An 18,307-nucleotide genomic window follows, 5' to 3' on the forward strand; every position below is an offset into this window, starting at 1 on the left:
TATTCAAATTCTGTAAGCAAAGCTTTTCATGATCCACCAGTCACTTGCATGTGTGTTCAGATAACTTTTCTCTTATTCATTAATTCCACTCATTGATAGATGGTAAAGCTTAGTTGCTCCTAACATTCAGAGATGTCCAATGGGGTCTGCTCAGGGCTCCATTCTTTTCCCTGAAGCAGAACCTGCAAACACTTTTTGTTTAAGCTAAAGGGGGATTTTCCCTTTTGGATTTTGTGTAATTCATCCTCTCCCCCTCCAGCTTGGTATTGGCTGTCATGTAGAGTCTATTCTTGGATATATTTTCAGCTAGCTGTTCCAGCAACTTCACAATTCTGCCTTACTGCTGTGATTCTGTGACCTGTTTGAGGGTCTTGGTATCTTCTTGTACAACTTTACATTTCACATTTTGGAAGAAAAGAGGTCCGTCTTCTCCTTTCATCTCAAGGATATCACCATTGGCTCTTTCAACCTACAATGAACAGACCGTTTAGTTCAAGAGTTGTGCTGAATTTGGGCTTTGATGACATGCAGGATTGGTACAGCTTTCTGTTTCAGTCCTAAGGGCAGGCTGCACTATAATGTCCTAGCTTCTCTCTCCCATTTAGAGTTATGGCTTTTCCTGTTTCTTAGAAGCTTAGTGTATTTGTTCAGATTTATTGGTTACATCTGTGGATTGGCATCTTTGCCATCAGCCAGCTATTAATTTCATCTCTAGCTCTTCCTGCCCTTTCCCTTTGAAAGCAAATGGCCAGAACCTGGACTCTGTTGCTAGCTGACGTCTGCACACCAACATATCCCTATTTAAATTGTATCTTTGTCGTATTATACTGTATTCCTTCTGCTTCAGGAGTCCAACTTGAGTAAGAGTGATGTATAAATATAAGTAGGGCAACAAAGAAGCCAGACCACTGAGAAACATGGAGTGGATGTTTACGCTGCAATAACAAACAGGTCCTCTAGCCCACCAACTTTGCCTAGTGGCCTCTTTTTTTTCTTAATGTAATATATTTCTCCTCCCCCTTAAGCAAGCTTTGTGTGTGGCTCCCAAAACAGCTTGCCTTTGATTCGAGCTGGTGAAAGGGCAGGCAGCGATGACGTAGGTATTGCACGGATCTTTTACACCAAAGCCAACGCTGGCAAGTACACCACTGTGGGGGAAAGGAAATGATCAAAAACTGAGAAGTGTTCATAACTGAAGGTGATAAAAATTGCTTTGAAGGTATGCCTCCTCCTTTTTTAAAATATATAATTAAAGTTGGCATAGAATCACACTAGCTGCAGCATGGGGTGAAAAAACTTCTTAAAATGCATTTCAATATCATTTGAAAAAATATTGGAAAGACAAGATAATACAGTACTCAGTCCCTGCCCCCTTCCCTGGGTTTCTGTATACTTACTACCTCTTCAATATATGCTAGTAGTACCAGTCATGCTGTGTATGTTTTCTGGTATTTGGCACATAAATGTCCTAAGAACTTTTTTTTGTCCCAGCTTTTCTGGAATAGCACTAGAATGTAACTGAGGTGTCTGTTAACTCAGAGCTCAGAGAAAGGTTGAAATCCGACAATTTGTTTCCTCCCCCTTCTAGCCTCCGTGCCTCTCTTCTTTTTTCTTTCCTTTGCCAATTAAAACACACATATCTTGGACACTCTTTAAAGGAGAAATGACTGGTATGCAAATTACCTTAATTTGCATAATTGTGATCACATAATTTAGACTTCCCTGATATGGTAATTGCTTTGGGAGGTGGTGTTTACAGTAAGTATATATTGCCCTTTGCACGTGGCATCTTTAATTCCTGATCATAGTTTCAAAGGCACTGTTGGTGATTCTTCGGAAGATGTACAGTCCTAGAAGTCTGCTTTACAACTGTTCCAGTGTGTCATGGTCCAGGGTCTCTCGGACTGATCCTACACATTCCTGGTTTTCTGTACAAATACCCCCAGTGAGTCAGTAATGCTTGTTCCCAGCTTGTTCATGTGTATCCTGCTATCTCAAGGATCATAATACTCCAAAAGAGCAGGATACTAGTTCCTAGGCAAAAGCTGAACATTGAGTACAAGTTCTTGTGTATCTTCACTGATCTGCTGAACTCACCAAACAGGTCAATGCACAAGTCCTCAGGGCATACTGTCCTCCAGTAGGTGCTACCAGCCCTTTTAACAACCAGTCCTTCAACCAAGGGGAAGCTGAAGTCCTACAGGCTAACTCCCCGGCTCTTGCAAGCACTGAGCTCCCCAAACTCCAAGGACTCCAGTCTCAAGACTCTGGTTCATTCCAGTGGCAGACTGAGTGGCCTAGGCCAGACTTAAATGAATTCAATTTCTTTGTACTCAAACAGACACAAGCCTGTAATAACAGAATTGGTTTGTTTAAAGAACAGAATTAAGATTAGATATTTTTTTGAAAGGGATTTCATAGAATACACACACACACACACACACACACACACACACACACACACACACACACACACACACACACACACACACACACACACACACACACACACACACTGCTGAAACAATAAAGCTAAGCTCCTGAGCTTGCTTACTCCTAACACTCACCTGGACCTTTCCAATTTCTGGGCATAAACAAAGGGTAGCTCTTCTACCTGTCCTACCATGGCTGGTATGAACAGATATCCATGGCGGAATGGCAAAGAGCAGCTCAACCCCTTCCAACTACAGGGTTTTTAATACCTTAAACTTAGCTCTTGGCCAGCCAGAGATCTGGTCCTGTCAAAGCTTCTGCATTCATTTGCCGCAACAGTATCTTGTAGCAATATTTACTATCCAAATGCATCTAACAATTGCATCAATTCTCTGCATCTACAGAGGAAAAAGTGCCCTGATATCTCAGTTGTGTCCAGTTGTTGAGCACAACCACTACTTAAAATTCAGAACTTTTTACACTTTTAAAATATTGCATTCCATTTCTGTTTTTGCTGGCCTTGATGTCATCTAGTTTGTCCTATCCACCTTCTCAATGTTGTTCTGTATTAGCAATTCATTGCTGACTTTCTGTCCATCAGTGGACATTATCAGTGTGATCTTGTTTAGGGGTTCTTGATGGAACCCATAATAGCAAATAAACTGCTATGTTTATCTTCTTGTTTCATGACTGACTTGTGTGCAGATTAATGCCTCTTTAACATGGGATCCAGTTTCAAAAGCTAAAATCTGAGCTGAGAATTCTTGTCTTCTGGAAAAAGGAGTGCTCCTCAGACAAAAGTCTCTCTGAATTTGGGAGACTTTCCAGAATCCATTTTAAAGTTGAATCTTGAGGCACTGTGCTGTTGTGATTAGCTTCACATGGGAACTTGAGTGGTTGCCATAGATCACTGATGAACAAGTAGCTGTTTATCATCATGCCCCAAAAAGCCCTTCATTTCATGGCAGCAAAGCCATTTGATCAGGCAAGCGCCTTTCCATGTCGTGCTTGGTCTGTGCAGAGCTCAGGATCAGAAAGAGCACTCTCTTTTTCACCTCTGCACACTGTTATTGCATGCTGCAGTTCCTTGGTGCTCCATTGTTAAGGGAACACAAATGTTTTAAATGTACCTTACTGCTAAGATGAATGTTGTTACGTTTGACTGAAATCTTTTGCCTGAGCAGATGAGTGGATTTGACTGTCCATATTTGCATCATTTTCAGGTTGTATCAGTCTGTCAAGCTGCTGTACTCCATTGGGATCTTCTTCTCTTATGCGCTGCAGTTCTACGTCCCTGCAGAAATAATTATTCCCGCAGCGGTCGCACAAGTCCCTGAACGCTGGGCGTTATGGACCAATCTGCTGCTGAGGACCTGCTTAGTCTGCGTAACATGTGAGTAAAAGCCCAGTTCTGGAGAATATTTCCTTACCACTTTATCAAAGAAAATGTTCTGAACAGTAGAGATTCATCAGTAAGGTGATAATTCATGGTGGTTGGGTGCAAAGTGGGTCAGTTCTACAAGTTCTGGTTGTTAGAGAGAAGTTATGACATTTTATTCTCCAACCAAGGATCGGGGCATAGCCAGTGGTAGAGCACCAGCTTTGCATACAGAATGTCCTAGGTTCAATCTGTGGCATCTCCAGGTAGGGCTGGGAAAGATAACTGGGCAGCCACTTTTAGAGTAGAAATCCTAAATGAGATGGTTCAGTGGTCTGATTTCTCCATAAGGTAACTTTCATATCTTTTGTTCTACATGGCTTTGCTAGGATCTGTGTTTTGGCTGCTGTTGGTGAGAAGTTATTTGGAGCCATTGCAAAATCCCTTTGACTGTGCAGGCAGACTTGTGGAATCCATTTTTGGCTTAATGTTCACAAATGCAAATTTTTGATAACTTGTGTTCTGGAATTTGTATGCTGTGCCCAAATTTGGCATCCTTCTTCAGTGGTTGCACACTTGCATGTTTCAAACAAGGTTCATTCAAGATCTTGAGATGATCAAATACACAGAGAATTCAGTGGCGTGGTAATGTCTGGTCAAATAACAGAAGTTAATGAGTGAGGATTAGATTTTTGTATTACAAAAGACCATATTTAGGCAAGTTAACTAGCATTTCTTCAACACATGACTCCCAAGGCAATGGATATGTTAAAATCAAACATAGTATAGTATGTATTATTGCTGTGTGGGAAGAAAGCTATAAGAAGGCATGCATATGGTCTGCAGGCAGAGAATCTGTACCTGACATTTGACAAGAGACAAATTCATCTTAAGGTCCAGGGTCCATCTGCAGACAGATTTAGATTTCTGGCCCAAACTGTAGAAGGGTTGGAAGGAAATTTCAGTGGTGAAAGACAGTGCAAAAGCCCCACACAGCTCATCCTGTGCCTGCTATTTTCCACTTCCTCTGTTCTAAAGGTTTCAGTTCTGGCCTCCAAGGCTCTCCCCTACCTTTCATGCTTGTTGAGGCCTTTACTGCTAGCACATCCCCAGTTAATTCAGCAAAGTGGCACCTGTTTAATGAGGTATCCTCTTATATTGGAGCACCTGTCCCTCTTCACCCCATCATGGCATCTTTTCCAGGGGCTGTGCTGATCGATCGTTCTTTCATTCTTTCGTTCTTTCGTTCTTTTTTTTCAGGGAACCATGTATTGACCTATTTTGCTATATTAACTGCTTTGTGAACTACTTGTTGGAAAGCAGCATATAAATGGTCTAGTGTTGCTCTGAGAGGCAGAATAAATGTATGCAAGCCTGTTTTGCATCATGTCTTTCTTTCTTTTTTTAGCAGTGTTTAGAATTCCTTGTTGCTATATAGACACAACTCTCGACTGGAATGACTCATTCTGGCTCTTTGAATGTCCCGTACCTTCTGTGATAGGAAAATGATTGTTACTCATTGCTCCTTTAGCTAAGTGCGGCTCTGCTATTGGCTTCATCCAGACAGCCAAGAGAGTCGGTGGAAGTTCAGTCAACTGACTAAAGGGAACTGGAGTGAATCCATATAAAAAATAAAGTGCCTGAGAAAGAACAAGGGTTAAATTGGATTTGGGTGGCTGCTAGTATGTGATTCTTTTTCCTTGCCCTTCTCCCTGCCTGTCCACATGGGCTTAGTCTTCCATCAGAAAGGAATGCGAAGGAAAAGGTTGGAGACTCCTTTCTAGCATATACCCCCAATAGCTTTTGTGCTGTTGGAGGCAAGGAAGTGCAGGCTCATTGGGCTTGCACGTATCAAAGAGGATAAAGCCAATTAAGTAGGTTGCATGAATATTAATCCAAATGATCTCATGGCCTTGGAGCAAGCCTGCGTCAGTGCTTGGGTGTCCAAAGCAAGTACGCAATCAGAGGTTTTGAAGTGCTAAGCGAAAGGAAAGATGTCTAGTTAAAAGTTCTTTGAATTAATATATATGGAAAGTATAACAGTTGCCCCTGAGGGCTGAGGAGCTGCAGCTGGGTAATTTGGTTTTGATGCCTCTTTTTCCTTTGCTTCAGTGGATGTTAAAATCCTGCTTACCGTGAGATGTGACAATTAACTGAGTCATAGAGGGGCTCATAATGCCACCTCTTGCCTGACTGTTAATTTGCTGGTCCAACTGAGCACTTGCTGGAGAGGTCATGTCTGTGGAGGGAAGTGGCAATGAAGAACCTGCTTTGGATTATTCCTGCTTGGCATTGGCATCTTCCTCTTCTAACCATCTTCATTGGCTTGCATCTTTGGAAATGGTTTTAAATAGCTTTTGTTCATGCAGTGCAGACTTAAACTCCTGTACAAGTTTGCTCCAGAGTAAATCCTGCTTTGTTCAGTGGGGCTTAATTTTAGGTAAGTGAGCATAGGGTTGCGGTCCCAATCTCTGTATTTAAAAAAAAAATTTCATAAACTAAAAAGAAAGGTTGAGCTTACAATGTTGCAAAGCAAAATTGGAGAGCTTAGAAAATGTTTTTAAGACATTTCCAAAGTGGGTTGTTAGATGTTCCCAGTTAGAGCTGTTTCTGCAGTGCAGCTCCATTATCACCATCATTTGAAAAATTTGATACTCTTCAGAGACCCTGTTCCACATTTGATTTTTTTTTTAGCTCTTGGCAACAGTGATGCTGGCCTGGAGAAGCTTGGAGAGTTGAGGACATGTAGCTGAAACCTCAAGGGAAGTGGTGTCCTGCTCTTGGGCAGACTGCTTTGCTGCTATTTGCTGTTGGAAGAGTGCCAAAGTATTGGGGAAGGACATTGTTGTGAGGAAGAGGAAATGATCCTTTAGAATAGGCACATTTCTTGAAGGATGAGCACATGTGCCTTCCTGTTGAGGTTAGTCCTCCAAGGGTGGAGGGGCCCTCCAAGTAGGTTGATCATTAGGAACATAGAGAGATGGGTTTGTGATAGATGTGGGGGTTGCATGGCAACGTATCTGTTCTAGTACAAAGGTTGCAGATGTCACTCGTGATCTAAATGCCTGGGCCCGGAGAGACTGCCTGCTTCCATATACAGGTCCAACCTGTACATGGATTTTTTATACACAAATTTGACTCGACACAAATGGCCACTGCAAATGAGAAGTAATGTGCTGACCTGTGGAGAAGAGGAAAAATGCATCACAGTTTTAAAAACTGCTTTTCTTACTGTTGTAGAGAGACAGTCATGCAAGTGATTACAGGTATAAGCTAATCATGGTTTTTTTACCTGTGGAAAAGTCCCTGGATTTTTCTCTCTCCCTGCCATAAGAAGGGCCCTTTAAATTAAAGGAAAACAGCCATTTAACAATAACCTTGTTAATGTGAGAGATGGCAGCCAGCTGACAATCCATCAGTTATTCTCTCTCCAGGCACTTAGAACCCTCCCTTCCCCGTGAGCATGTGAATGAAAGATAATCACTTTGTTCTGGCGAAGGGAGGGTCACTGGGAGTGGTGTAGGTCTGTATGTCAGAGGGTACAGAATCTAACTGTTTAGAAAACTTAGTACCAGCCTCATCCATAGAGAGACTATGGGTAGAAGTATCAGGACACACTATTGCCCTCCTGATCACTGTGCTAAGCCAGGTGTTGGAGAAAGAAATCAAGAAGACTCTAGAGCAGGAGTGCCCAAATCCCGGCGCTGAGGCCACTTGCGGCCCTCAAGGACTCCCAATGCGACCCTCGGGGAGCCCCCAGTCACCAGTGAGCCTCTGGCCCTCCGGAGACTTGCTGGGGTCCACACTGGCCCGACGCAGCTGCTTTCAGCATGCGGGTGACTGTTTGACCTCTTGTGTGAGCTGTGGGATGAGGGCTCCCTCCATTGCTTGTGGTTTCACGTCTGTGATGCAGTAGTGGCAGCAAAGGAAAGGCCAGCCTTGCTTTGTGCAAGGCCTTTTATAGGCCTTGAGCTATTGCAAGACCTTCATTCATTCATAAAAGTTCATCTGTAATATATTCATTTATGTAAATTTATCCAAATTTTAAGTGTAAATTAATTCTTTCCCCCCCCTGCCCCCTGACACAGTGTCAGAGAGATGATGTGGCCCTCCTGCCTAAAACTTTGGACACCCCTGCTCTAAAGGAGAAATTGTTGTAGTAACAGGTGCCTTCAGTTATCTTCACATAGACTAAGTAAATCATATTTGAATCATGCCACAAGAAAATTTCTAGATATACTAACAGCCCAATTCTGTCCAAGATTGGGGTGGCCTGCATGGGGGTTTATGACAGTGGAGCACAGTTCTGCTGTTCTAAAATGGCTTTCAGCTGTTTGTACTGCTAGGAGCCATTTTGGGAACACTGCCACAAATGGCGGCAGTGCAAGAGGACCACCACCAGACCTAGCAAGAAGTCCAGCAGAGGGTGAACAGAAGAGGGAGGAGATAGGGTGAGGAGAGGGGCAGATCAAGGCCAGGAAGGGGGTGGTAGTGGTGGCAGCAATGCCACTGATATTCTGTTTCCTTCCTGGCTTTGATCTGCCTTCCTGGATACACTCAGACTTGTGCCAGCAAAATAGCTAGTATAGATTTGAGTAGACTAATACAGGCAGTGAAGGATTACCCCTGGGCAAGAGAATAAATGTTCCCTTACCTGGAGGACACCTCCAGGGCCTAAAACCCTCCCATGGGATCAGTGAATGCCCCATTGGTACATCTGCATCAGTGTGGAGAGTAGGAGTTGATTAAGCTATCTATGACCATTCTCTAGAAGAGTTGGTCTTGGAACTAAGGAGAGATAACCTGTTAGGTAGCAGGATGCTGACTGCAGGTTGCAGTGTCTTTTGGTTAGTGCTGAACACATCTTTCTGCCACTGATTTACTGGGTCAGTGGCTGAAAGGGGAAGAAATAGTAGATATCTATTACCACCATCTTGGGCAAGGTGGACTTGTTGGGGGGGGGGAGGCGGGGGAAGAGACCTCTCTTTCCAATAGAGCACAGAACCTAGCAGTTCTTGTTTAAATCCTAGTAATGCTTATAAGTGATCAGACACAAAGTCCTGCTAATTACTAGTGGACTAGGCAGGCAAGAAGTCAAAGTGTAATCAGTGTATTATGAACTCAAAAGAAAAGGGAATCAAACAAAATGGAGAGTACAACAAGCAGGATTGCGAAAAATGCCTGGGATTAGCTGGAGGGCCACAAAGAGAGAGCTTGATAAAATTGGATGGAGTTTACTACTAATGCCCAGCAGAGGGAGCCAGGTAGTTATTAAGTTTACAAATAACACATCAAACTCTTCCGCGTGGTAAAAACCACAGCAGATGGTGAAGTGTTCCAAAAGGATCTCTCCAAACTGGATGAATGGGAAACAAATGGTAAATGTAGTTCAGTGTTAGTAAGTGCATATTGAGCAAACAGCTTCATATATGCATGGATGGTCTGAGCTATCTGTGATAAATTTGGAGAGAGATCTTGGGGTTTATTTCATTTTATCTTATGGGGTTTATTTCTCATATGTTTATATTTCCTCCAAGGAGCTCAGGATGTAGTATACAGTGTCCCTTCCCTCTTTTTATCCACACAACAGTCCTGAGAGGTAGGGGAGGCTAAGAGATATTGACTTGTCCAAAATCACCCAGGAAGCTTCATGGCTGAGCAGGGGTTCGAACCTGGGTCTTCCAGGTTTAAGTCCAGCTCCCAACCACTACACTATTCTGGCTCTGGTTGTGGTCGTGTGGTAGCAGCAAAGAAGGTATATTCCATGTTGGGGTCATAAGAGAGTGATTGAGAATAAGACTTTCCATGCTACAATGCCATTGCATAAATTTTTGGTATGGCCACATTTGGAATAATGTGTCTAGTTCTGGTTACCACACTCCAAAGATATTACAGAGCTGGAAAAGGTGCAAAGGAGAGCAACCAAAATCATCAAAGGGCTGGAACACAATCCATTTGAAGAAAGTCTACAGTGTTTGGGCCTTTCTAGCTTGAGTGGGGAAAGCAATTGAGAACATTGAGACCTGTAAACTGAATGCGTTTTAATGTTCTCTTGCAACAGTAGAAGTCATCCAATGAAACTGGCTGGTGGGGGATTTAGAGTGAACTAAAAGAAGTACTACTTCACATAGCTCCTAATCTAGAGAATCCATCTCCACAAGATGTGGTAATGGCCACTTGCTTGGGTGGCTCTGAAAGAGGATTAAACAAATCTGTAGATCTGTCAGTGGAGACTTGTATTGCATAAGCCATCATGCCATCCGGGTTTCACAGCTGTGTGCTTCTGAACACCAATTGCAATTCTTATAATTTATTCATGTAGTACTTGAAAATGGCCAGACATGCTGTGCATATGGGTATCAAGTCACAAATTCAAGGGAAGTTGCCTGTTTTCTTCTCCTCATCCCCTTCAAATAGTTACTAAATTTCTCCAGTATACAAAATACTGTCATTAAATTTCCTCAACTGTGAATCTGTGGTTGCAGCCTCCTTTGCCCAGGCAATCTGAATAAAGCCATGTTTTCTCCCAAATGCAACATGGGTTTTGTGGCATGAATACTTCATCTCTCCCCCCCCCCCCAAGTAACAGTTAATGCATCTGAGCCCTTTGTATAAAAATACCTTGTGGTTTACCTACACCTCCCAAATTATATAGTTCTAATCATTTGGGCTTATACGATGGTTCTTACCACTCAAAATATGAAACTTACAGAACTTACAAATACAACCCCCTACTCTAAAAAAGTTTGGCATTTTTCGAAGAAAATAAACCATATTTTTCTTCTTTGTTGTCATTGCAATTGTGCTTTTTGAGGTGCCCTACTTTCTTTGCTGACAAAAGCTGCCTTCATTGTGGAGAATGCCACCCATTTTGTCCTTTTATTAGCAGTTTTCTGTGCTACAGAATACTACAAATGCATCAGGTGGCAGATTCACTCCCAGATTACTGAGTGCTATTAAATGGGAGGTCTCACTGACCCCAAATCCTAACATCAATGAAAAAAGGTAAAATGTGCACTTTTTTAAAAAGCCTTTTCTTGTCAACCTCTTGGCAATGAATTGTGTTATCACTGTTACCTTTGTGTGTCTCCAACTTCTGGTTTAAGATGTGGCTCACATATTCATTTTGAAAGTAGTTCCAGGACCACCACCTCAGCTTTTGGGGAAAAGAAAAAGAATAGGAAGCAGTCCTAAATTATGCTTTCATTTCTGCAGGACTGTTATATGGCTTGATCCGGGAAGTATTGGTATTAATACAGGGGTGCAAAAGTGTCGTTCTAAAATGATTTAGCAGAAAAGGTGTTGAACCCATTGTAAGTGCCTGCGTACCTGTGAAATGCAGTTGTAATCAGTTGGGCTGACTGTTCAACCTGATATAATTCATTGGCCTTGTGGTTAACATTCCCTTATGTACCACTATGCCTCATCCAACTCCCCCACCTCCCATGTTAATGAACTGCAAGCTGGGTAAAACTAATTGGTTCCCTTTTCAGTAAAGGACATCTACTTCAGCATGTGCAGAGTTTGTCTTTCGTTATCAATTTAAAAAAAAACAAAACAGAAAACTTGGTACCCTGCCATTTGAACCCAGGGGGCAAAATCTAAAATCTCATTTTCCAATCTTAAGTCCTATTCAGTAATTTGTTATTGCTAATTAATGTTTGTTTCTACTGCTATCACTGTTTGCAAAGGTGCAAATTTTCTTTCTTCAGTGACTCTACTATGGCTTTGCATATATCTGAATTCACCAAAGTCCGCAGTGTCCCATCTCGCTAACTTCTGCCACCAATATATTAATAGTCTTTTGAGACGTGGGAATACTGAGAGACTCATTTCCTGATCAACTTCATGAAACTTCACTCTGATCGGGTATTGTAGACTTCTGTGTAACCGCAGCCATGCATATAGTAATCTTAATTGTTTACATGCGTGGTTCCCAAACAATGCGTATGACACTGCGGGAAACTCACAGGGATGCCATAGGATAGTTTAAATTCCAAAGGGAAACACAGTGACAAAAGTGTGGGGACACCATGAAAATTTTTTTGAGATCTGTAGTGGCACCATGAACTAAGAAAGTTTGGGAACCTCTGGTGCCCACACTGGGCTGCTGGATTGCTCATGGGCTCTATCTGCATCACAGAAAGATGTCTTTTAAAAATGCAGACATGGATTGCCCAGATTTTTGTTGTTTCATATTGTTAGTACCACCTTTTTAGCTCCTCACCACATTTCTGTTTATTGGGCAACCTCTTTGTTTGGACAAAAGAAACAATGCTCTCAGAACTCCTCCCAGCCGTCACCCATTGTAACCCAGGCTAGTCCCTTCTGTCATTTGCTGCCTTCTTGCCAATATCAGCAGAATAACTGAGACGGTGTGAATGAGCCACTGTTTCATTCCACTTTTTAAAAAACAAACTCTCGCAATCAAAGTTTTGTGCAGCTGTTGTGGCACTTGGTATCTCTGAGAATTACAAATGCAAAATAAATAAGGAGAGATTTTCTAGACCAGTGTTTCTCAACCAGAGGTACTGGTATCGCTGGTGGTGCTTGAGATGGTGTCCGGTGGTACATCCAGGACTCCCACACTCCCACCACCTGTCAGCAAGTTCAGCAGTGCTATGCAACAAGCAGCATTAAGGAGGCTCAGCTCAGTGGGCAGAGTTCCAGAGTGTGCTTTTCACTTGCAAAAAAGCCCTCCCATTCACCCTGAGCCTCTTAACCAGTGTTTGTTGTATCTGGTCTCTCAATCTGGAAGTAACTGGTGATGACATCATTGCCAATTATTTCCAGTGGTACTTCCAACTGCTGGACTATGCAAAGTGGTACAGCGGGAGACAAGGAGCTCCAGAAGGATCTCTCCAGACTGGCAGAATGGGCAGCAAAATGGCAGATGCGTTTCAATGTAAGTAAGTGTAAAGTCATGCACATTGGGGCAAAAAATCAAAACTTCACATATAGGCTAATGGGTTCTGAGCTGTCTGTGACAGATCAGGAGAGAGATCTTGGGGTGGTGGTGGACAGGTCGATGAAAGTGTCGACCCAATGTGCGGCAGCAGTAAAGAAGGCCAGTTCTATGCTTGGGATTATTAGAAAAGATATTGAGAACAAAATAGCTAATATTATAATGCCGTTGTACAAATCTATGGTAAGGCCACACCTGGAGTATTGTGTCCAGTTCTGGTTGCCGCATCTCAAAAAGAACATAGTGGAAATGGAAAAGGTGCAAAAGAGAGCGACTAAAATGATTACTGGGCTGGGGCGCCTTCCTTATGAGGAAAGGCTACGGCATTTGGGCCTCTTCAGCCTAGAAAAGAGACACCTGAGGGGGGACCTGATTGAGACATACAAAATTATGCATGGGAAGGATAGAGTGGATAGAGAGATGCTCTTCAGACTCTTGCATAACACCAGAACCAGGGGACACCCACTAAAATTGAGTGTTGGGAGATATAAGACAAACAAAAGAAAATATTTCTTTACTCAGCATGTGGTTGGTCTATGGAACTCCACAGGATACAGTGATGGCATCTGTCCTGGACGCCTTTAAAAGGGTATTGGACAAGTTTCTGGAGGAAAAATCCATTACGGGTTACAAGCCATGATGTGTATGTGCAACCTGTATGTGCTCCTGATTTTAGAAATGGGCTATGTTAGAATGCCAGTGCAAGGGAATCACCAGGATGCAGGTCTCTTGTTATCTGGCGTGCTCCCTGGGCATTTGGTGGGCCACTGTGAGATACAGGAAGCTGGACTAGATGGGCCTATGGCCTGATCCAACTGGGCTGTTATGACAGCTTTGAGAACCGCTGTCTAGACTGCAACAGCCACTATCACCACTATTTTTTGAAGCCGTTTCCCAACCCAGAATTATTTCCTCGAACTAGCAGCAGTGTTGCATGGTCTGGGCAGAGTTCCTGCCATACAGTCTAATTTGATTGGCAATGCCTGGCATTCAAGCTTGGGGCCTTCTGTGTGCAAGCAATGTGCTGAGCTATGATCCTTTCATATTATTCAGCAATTATCTGGTTTAACACTTTATATGGTTGAGAGTTACTGTTTAAGTATCAACATGTTCTGCAGTTGGCCAGCTATGGAGACTTGTCTCCATGCGGAGTTTAATTATAATTGCTCAAAATCAAATTGAGGAATAGGGTGACACATTGTGCAAGGTGAATGGAAGAGGAAAGTTAATTACAGCCTCTGCGGCCCAGTTTATGAATGGGTCACAAATCCTCTCATTTTCACATGGTGTGCTCTGATCAGGAGCATCTTATTCATCTGTCAGTGATACCCCAAGCATCCTATTATTGTGCTACAAGCAATAATTCTGGTAAAATTGCATTTTTGCTTTACATGACTGAATCAAGAATTGAAATGAAAACAATTAAGTACCTCTGGGGTGGTCCGTAACTGCTTGTCACTGGTTAGGACTGATCTGAGAGAAGGCCACGAGAAATTTATTCAGACTGCAACAAGGATACATGTTAATGTTTTTTCCCCCTACATTCTCTGCTGGTATCATCTTGGCACAGATTCCTTGAAATCAATGAAATGCTGTCCCTAAACGGACTTATCTCTGCTGCCCACTGCTGGGTATGCCGTCTCCCCCATCTGTTCTGCCACTTTGCAAGGCTGAACTTCGAGGCTGCTTTCCACACTGCGCAGATCCATTTTGTGTTGCACCTTGGATATTTTTCTCTCTGTGGGAAGGCTTTGTCATGGCTCTGGGGTCTTTAAAAGTGGTTATTTCCAAGTTTGCTGTTGCTAGGCCCAGCCATTTGATGCCTGCATTGGTCCCAAAATAAGTCACTGGCATGCTTCCTCGCTTCAGATATCGGAGAATGGGAGCTTGGCTAACCTGTCGCACTAGAAAGAACTAGCTTGGTTAGTGGCAAGGCAAAACAGCCCTTCCATACGCTGTCTACATTGTGTTGAATTTCCACCTTGAGTTGCGTGCTAGAAGTTATTTCCATTGCTTCACTTAATATCAGTGGGGAAGAGGGGATTCTTGCCTGGTTTTTGCCTTTACAATTGAATGGAAAAGGCATCCCCTTTTGAATGTGGTCCAGTGATGTGAACCCTAGATTTTCAGTGGTTGTGACCAAATAACATTTGACCCATAGTTGTGTCTCTTTTTAAAGGAGAGTTGAGTGGTTTTTGGGGTGATTTTTTTTGCTTCCAGCTTAAGTTTTTTTTAATCTTTGGAGTTTTGTGCCATAGTAGTGTTCATCTACAATTTTTGGGAAAAATACAATTTAGGAAATATGCGCAAAATGAATAAAAATCCAGGTTTGCTTCAATTAATTTTATAGAGCCATGTCATATTTTCTTACTAATGTTTTGTAGGTCTGGTGGATCCCTGGAGAAACTACCGGCAATGTTGTTATATAAGAGTTGAACAGTGTCCTTTATTGGTGTATTATTTAAAGGATAAGATCAGAGCTGGGGGTGTGTGGTTACTGGAACACCTTCCAACAACGAACTGCTCTTTGTGTTTTCCTGCTCTTTGTGTAGGGGATGCTCCTACACACACCCTCGCAGCCCAATCATACCCTGTGCTGGTGCCAGCAGCCTGCATGGTCTGTGCTGTATCCAGCGCAAGTTAGGAAGCAGCTGGAGGTCTTGGGATAAGAGGTATTTTTCCTATGGGGCTGCTTGGATCTGTGTCAGCTCTATATATTGTATTTTTGTAAATTGTATTCTTACCCCTGGGGGCTGGGAATAAGAATAGGTCCTCAGTTTGGCTGTACTTGTCGTAAGAGGCGACTAAACAGCCACCGGGTAGATGGGACTCAATAGCCTGGGAAGGCAGCTCATCTGAGAGAAGGAAAACTCTGATCCCAAACCTCCACTGCCTTGTGGCTACATCCAGTTATGGAAAAGGCTTCAGGAGACAACCTCAAGGCTAAATCCAGAGCCGGAGTCCCTGAGGCAGTTCATGGCTGAACACAGTCACGTTCTGGCAACTCCTGCGACGCTGGAACCAACCGTATTGGCCTCTGCCTTTCCATTGGACCATTTCAGCGACGTGGAGAGGGGGGATTTGCTGCATGGGTAACAGCTTATCCTCCATACCTACTTTACCCAGGCTTTGCGCACTGGAGAGGGCGCTCTGTTCCAGAACCACCATTCAGAGCGTGACACCATAGTCTTCCGAGACTGAAGGATGCCAACTTTGCAGTGTTCATCTGTGTGTACAAATGTGTTTCCCTGCAGGTACAGTCAGTGCGATTGTATGCACTGTGGAGCAGACTAGATTCTGGGAAATATGAAACTTCTGTTCTGCCCCTGGGGAGGTCAGAGCACTGTCCTTCTGTCTCCCAAAAGCAATATTTTTATAAACCTATTGGCAACACTTTTTGTTGGTTTCCAGCTGAGTTCTTAGATGGAAAGGGCAAATTTAACACAGTCGCTTGGCAGCCTCCTCATGCGCACCCACCTTCTGTTACTCTGAAGTTTGAAATTGGATAGTTAGCATGAAATTTCTCAGCTTGCCTTTCTAATGGAACTTTCTTGTAATCCAGAAAAGTACTTCTGACATCACACCAGCTCTGACGCAGGTACTTTGAGACTAATTTTAGGTTGTTGCCCTTTGAAGAGGAGGCGGTGTTCAGACTGGTACTTCCCCAGTGTGTGCCTCTCAACTAATTACTTTAGTGCTTTCCCCACAGGCTTCCTTCCCACTGTGCATATAAGTTTAGCTCTTCAGCTTATATAACTTGGGCTCCTTGCCATCTCGCTCTTGAGACAGAGAGAGCTGCAACATAAAAAAAGCATTGGTCTGCTCAGACTGTGCTGGTTGGGAATGTTTCTGCCCATGTATTTACCGCCTGGAGTCTTCATCTCTCTTTTGATCTTGAGAGCTTTCCTGATGTTTCTAGTCTTCAATTCAAAATAATTGGACTTGTAGCCTACGTCAGGCATTCATGTCATGGCAGCGTTCTCCAGGTTCGTTCTTTGAGCAGGACTGTGCTTGGATGTGTGTTAGATTCTCCAAGCTGTCTTGCCTGCCACAGCACCAGTGGAGAAAGAGGGAGGTGGTGGTAAGATGGAATGTGGATCCAAAGGTGATGGAGGCAAATTGTCATTGTACATTGTATATAGTGTGTTGTATCCTTTGGGATGCCTTCCTCTAATGAACGATTGCCAGTGATTTGACGTTCCTTTGATCAGCAGTAGCCAATCTGAACTGAGGTCATAGCTATGGTATGCTTTGTCCCTATTGGAACAGTTTATGTTCTGATGTTGTCAAATGCTATAGTATAGAAATGTTTTATGTTTAGCTCTACCTGAAAGCAATACAAAAAACCTTATTTCTCATCGCTGTTGCTCCTCCCTTGCCTTTTATTACTTTAAATGCAACCCCTTGCTCTTGAAAGTCTAGTTTTGTTGGCTTTTGTTATCTCCTATTTTGCCACTTTTAAAGAAAGGTCATATATGTAACATTCCCATACCAGAATTCAGAGCACCACTTTTCTGAATTTATAATTTGAAATACTGTGTACAGTTCTGCTTGCTATACTCAAAAAGATATTACTGAGCAGGCAAAAGTGCAGAAGAAGGCAACCACAATGATCAGGGGACTGCTTTCCTTATGAGGAAAGGCTACAACATTTGTAACTTTAGTTTAGAAAAAGCAAGCAAGTAGAAACATGATTGAAATTTATAAAATGATGCATGGTATAGAGCAGGGGTGCCCAAACCCCGGCCCTGGGGCCACTTGCGGCCCTCGAGGCTTCTCAATGCGGCTCTCACGGAGCCCCCAGTCTCCAGTGAGCCTCTGGTCCTCATGAGATTTGTTGGAGCCCACTCTGGCCTGACACAACTGATCTCAGCGTGAGGGCAACTGTTTGACCTCTCATGTGAGCTGTGGGATGAGGGCTCTCTCCACTGCTTGTTGTTTCATGTCTGTGAAGCAGCAGCGGCAGCAAAGGAAAGGCCAGCCTTGCTTTGTGCAAGGTCTTTTATAGGCCTTGAGTTATCAAAAGACCTTCATTCATTCACATAAGTTCATCTTTAATATATTCATTTATGTAAACTTATTCAAATTTTAAATGTAAATTAATTCTTTTTTCCCCGCCCCCTGACACAGTGTCAGAGAGCTGATGTGGCCCTCCTGCAGAAAACTTTGGACATTCCTGGTATAGAGCAAGGGTGTCAAACTCATTTTATCCCGGGGACCACACCAAATTTACAGCAGCTACTGAGGGCCAAACTCCGAATGTGGGCCCCAGAAGTGACGTCCCAACTGACGTCACCTCCTGTGTTTTTAAAAAAGGGAAAGCCCCACCTCCCCCAGCTGCTTCGCAACCCTCTCTGCTGCCTCACCCCACCCCACCCCAGACCCCCTCCAGTTCACCCCTGCCAAGCCCCAATATCCCCCTCAACCCCCAGAGCAAGGGAAATGGGCAGAGGCTGCATTTGCCACCCCTGCTTGCAAAAGGTTTGGGGGCTTTTCTTCCTGGGAAAAAAGCCTCTGAACCTTCGTGAATG

At 43.3% G+C, this 18,307-nt stretch overlaps 1 protein-coding gene across 2 annotated transcripts in view; it reads left to right on the forward strand.

Annotated features, from left to right (window-relative positions):
• Window positions 1-18,307, forward strand: part of LOC136640858 (proton-coupled amino acid transporter 1-like) — a 50,022-nt gene that overhangs the window by 28,597 nt on the left and 3,118 nt on the right. For both annotated transcript variants that reach the window (XM_066616222.1, XM_066616223.1), the window contains one exon: window positions 3,657-3,826. In XM_066616222.1, the coding sequence (XP_066472319.1) occupies window positions 3,657-3,826 (170 nt within the window). The remainder of the gene's footprint in view (window positions 1-3,656; window positions 3,827-18,307) is intronic.

This window comes from Tiliqua scincoides, chromosome 2 (genome assembly GCF_035046505.1).
Source record: "Tiliqua scincoides isolate rTilSci1 chromosome 2, rTilSci1.hap2, whole genome shotgun sequence".
Lineage (NCBI taxonomy): Eukaryota > Metazoa > Chordata > Lepidosauria > Squamata > Scincidae > Tiliqua > Tiliqua scincoides.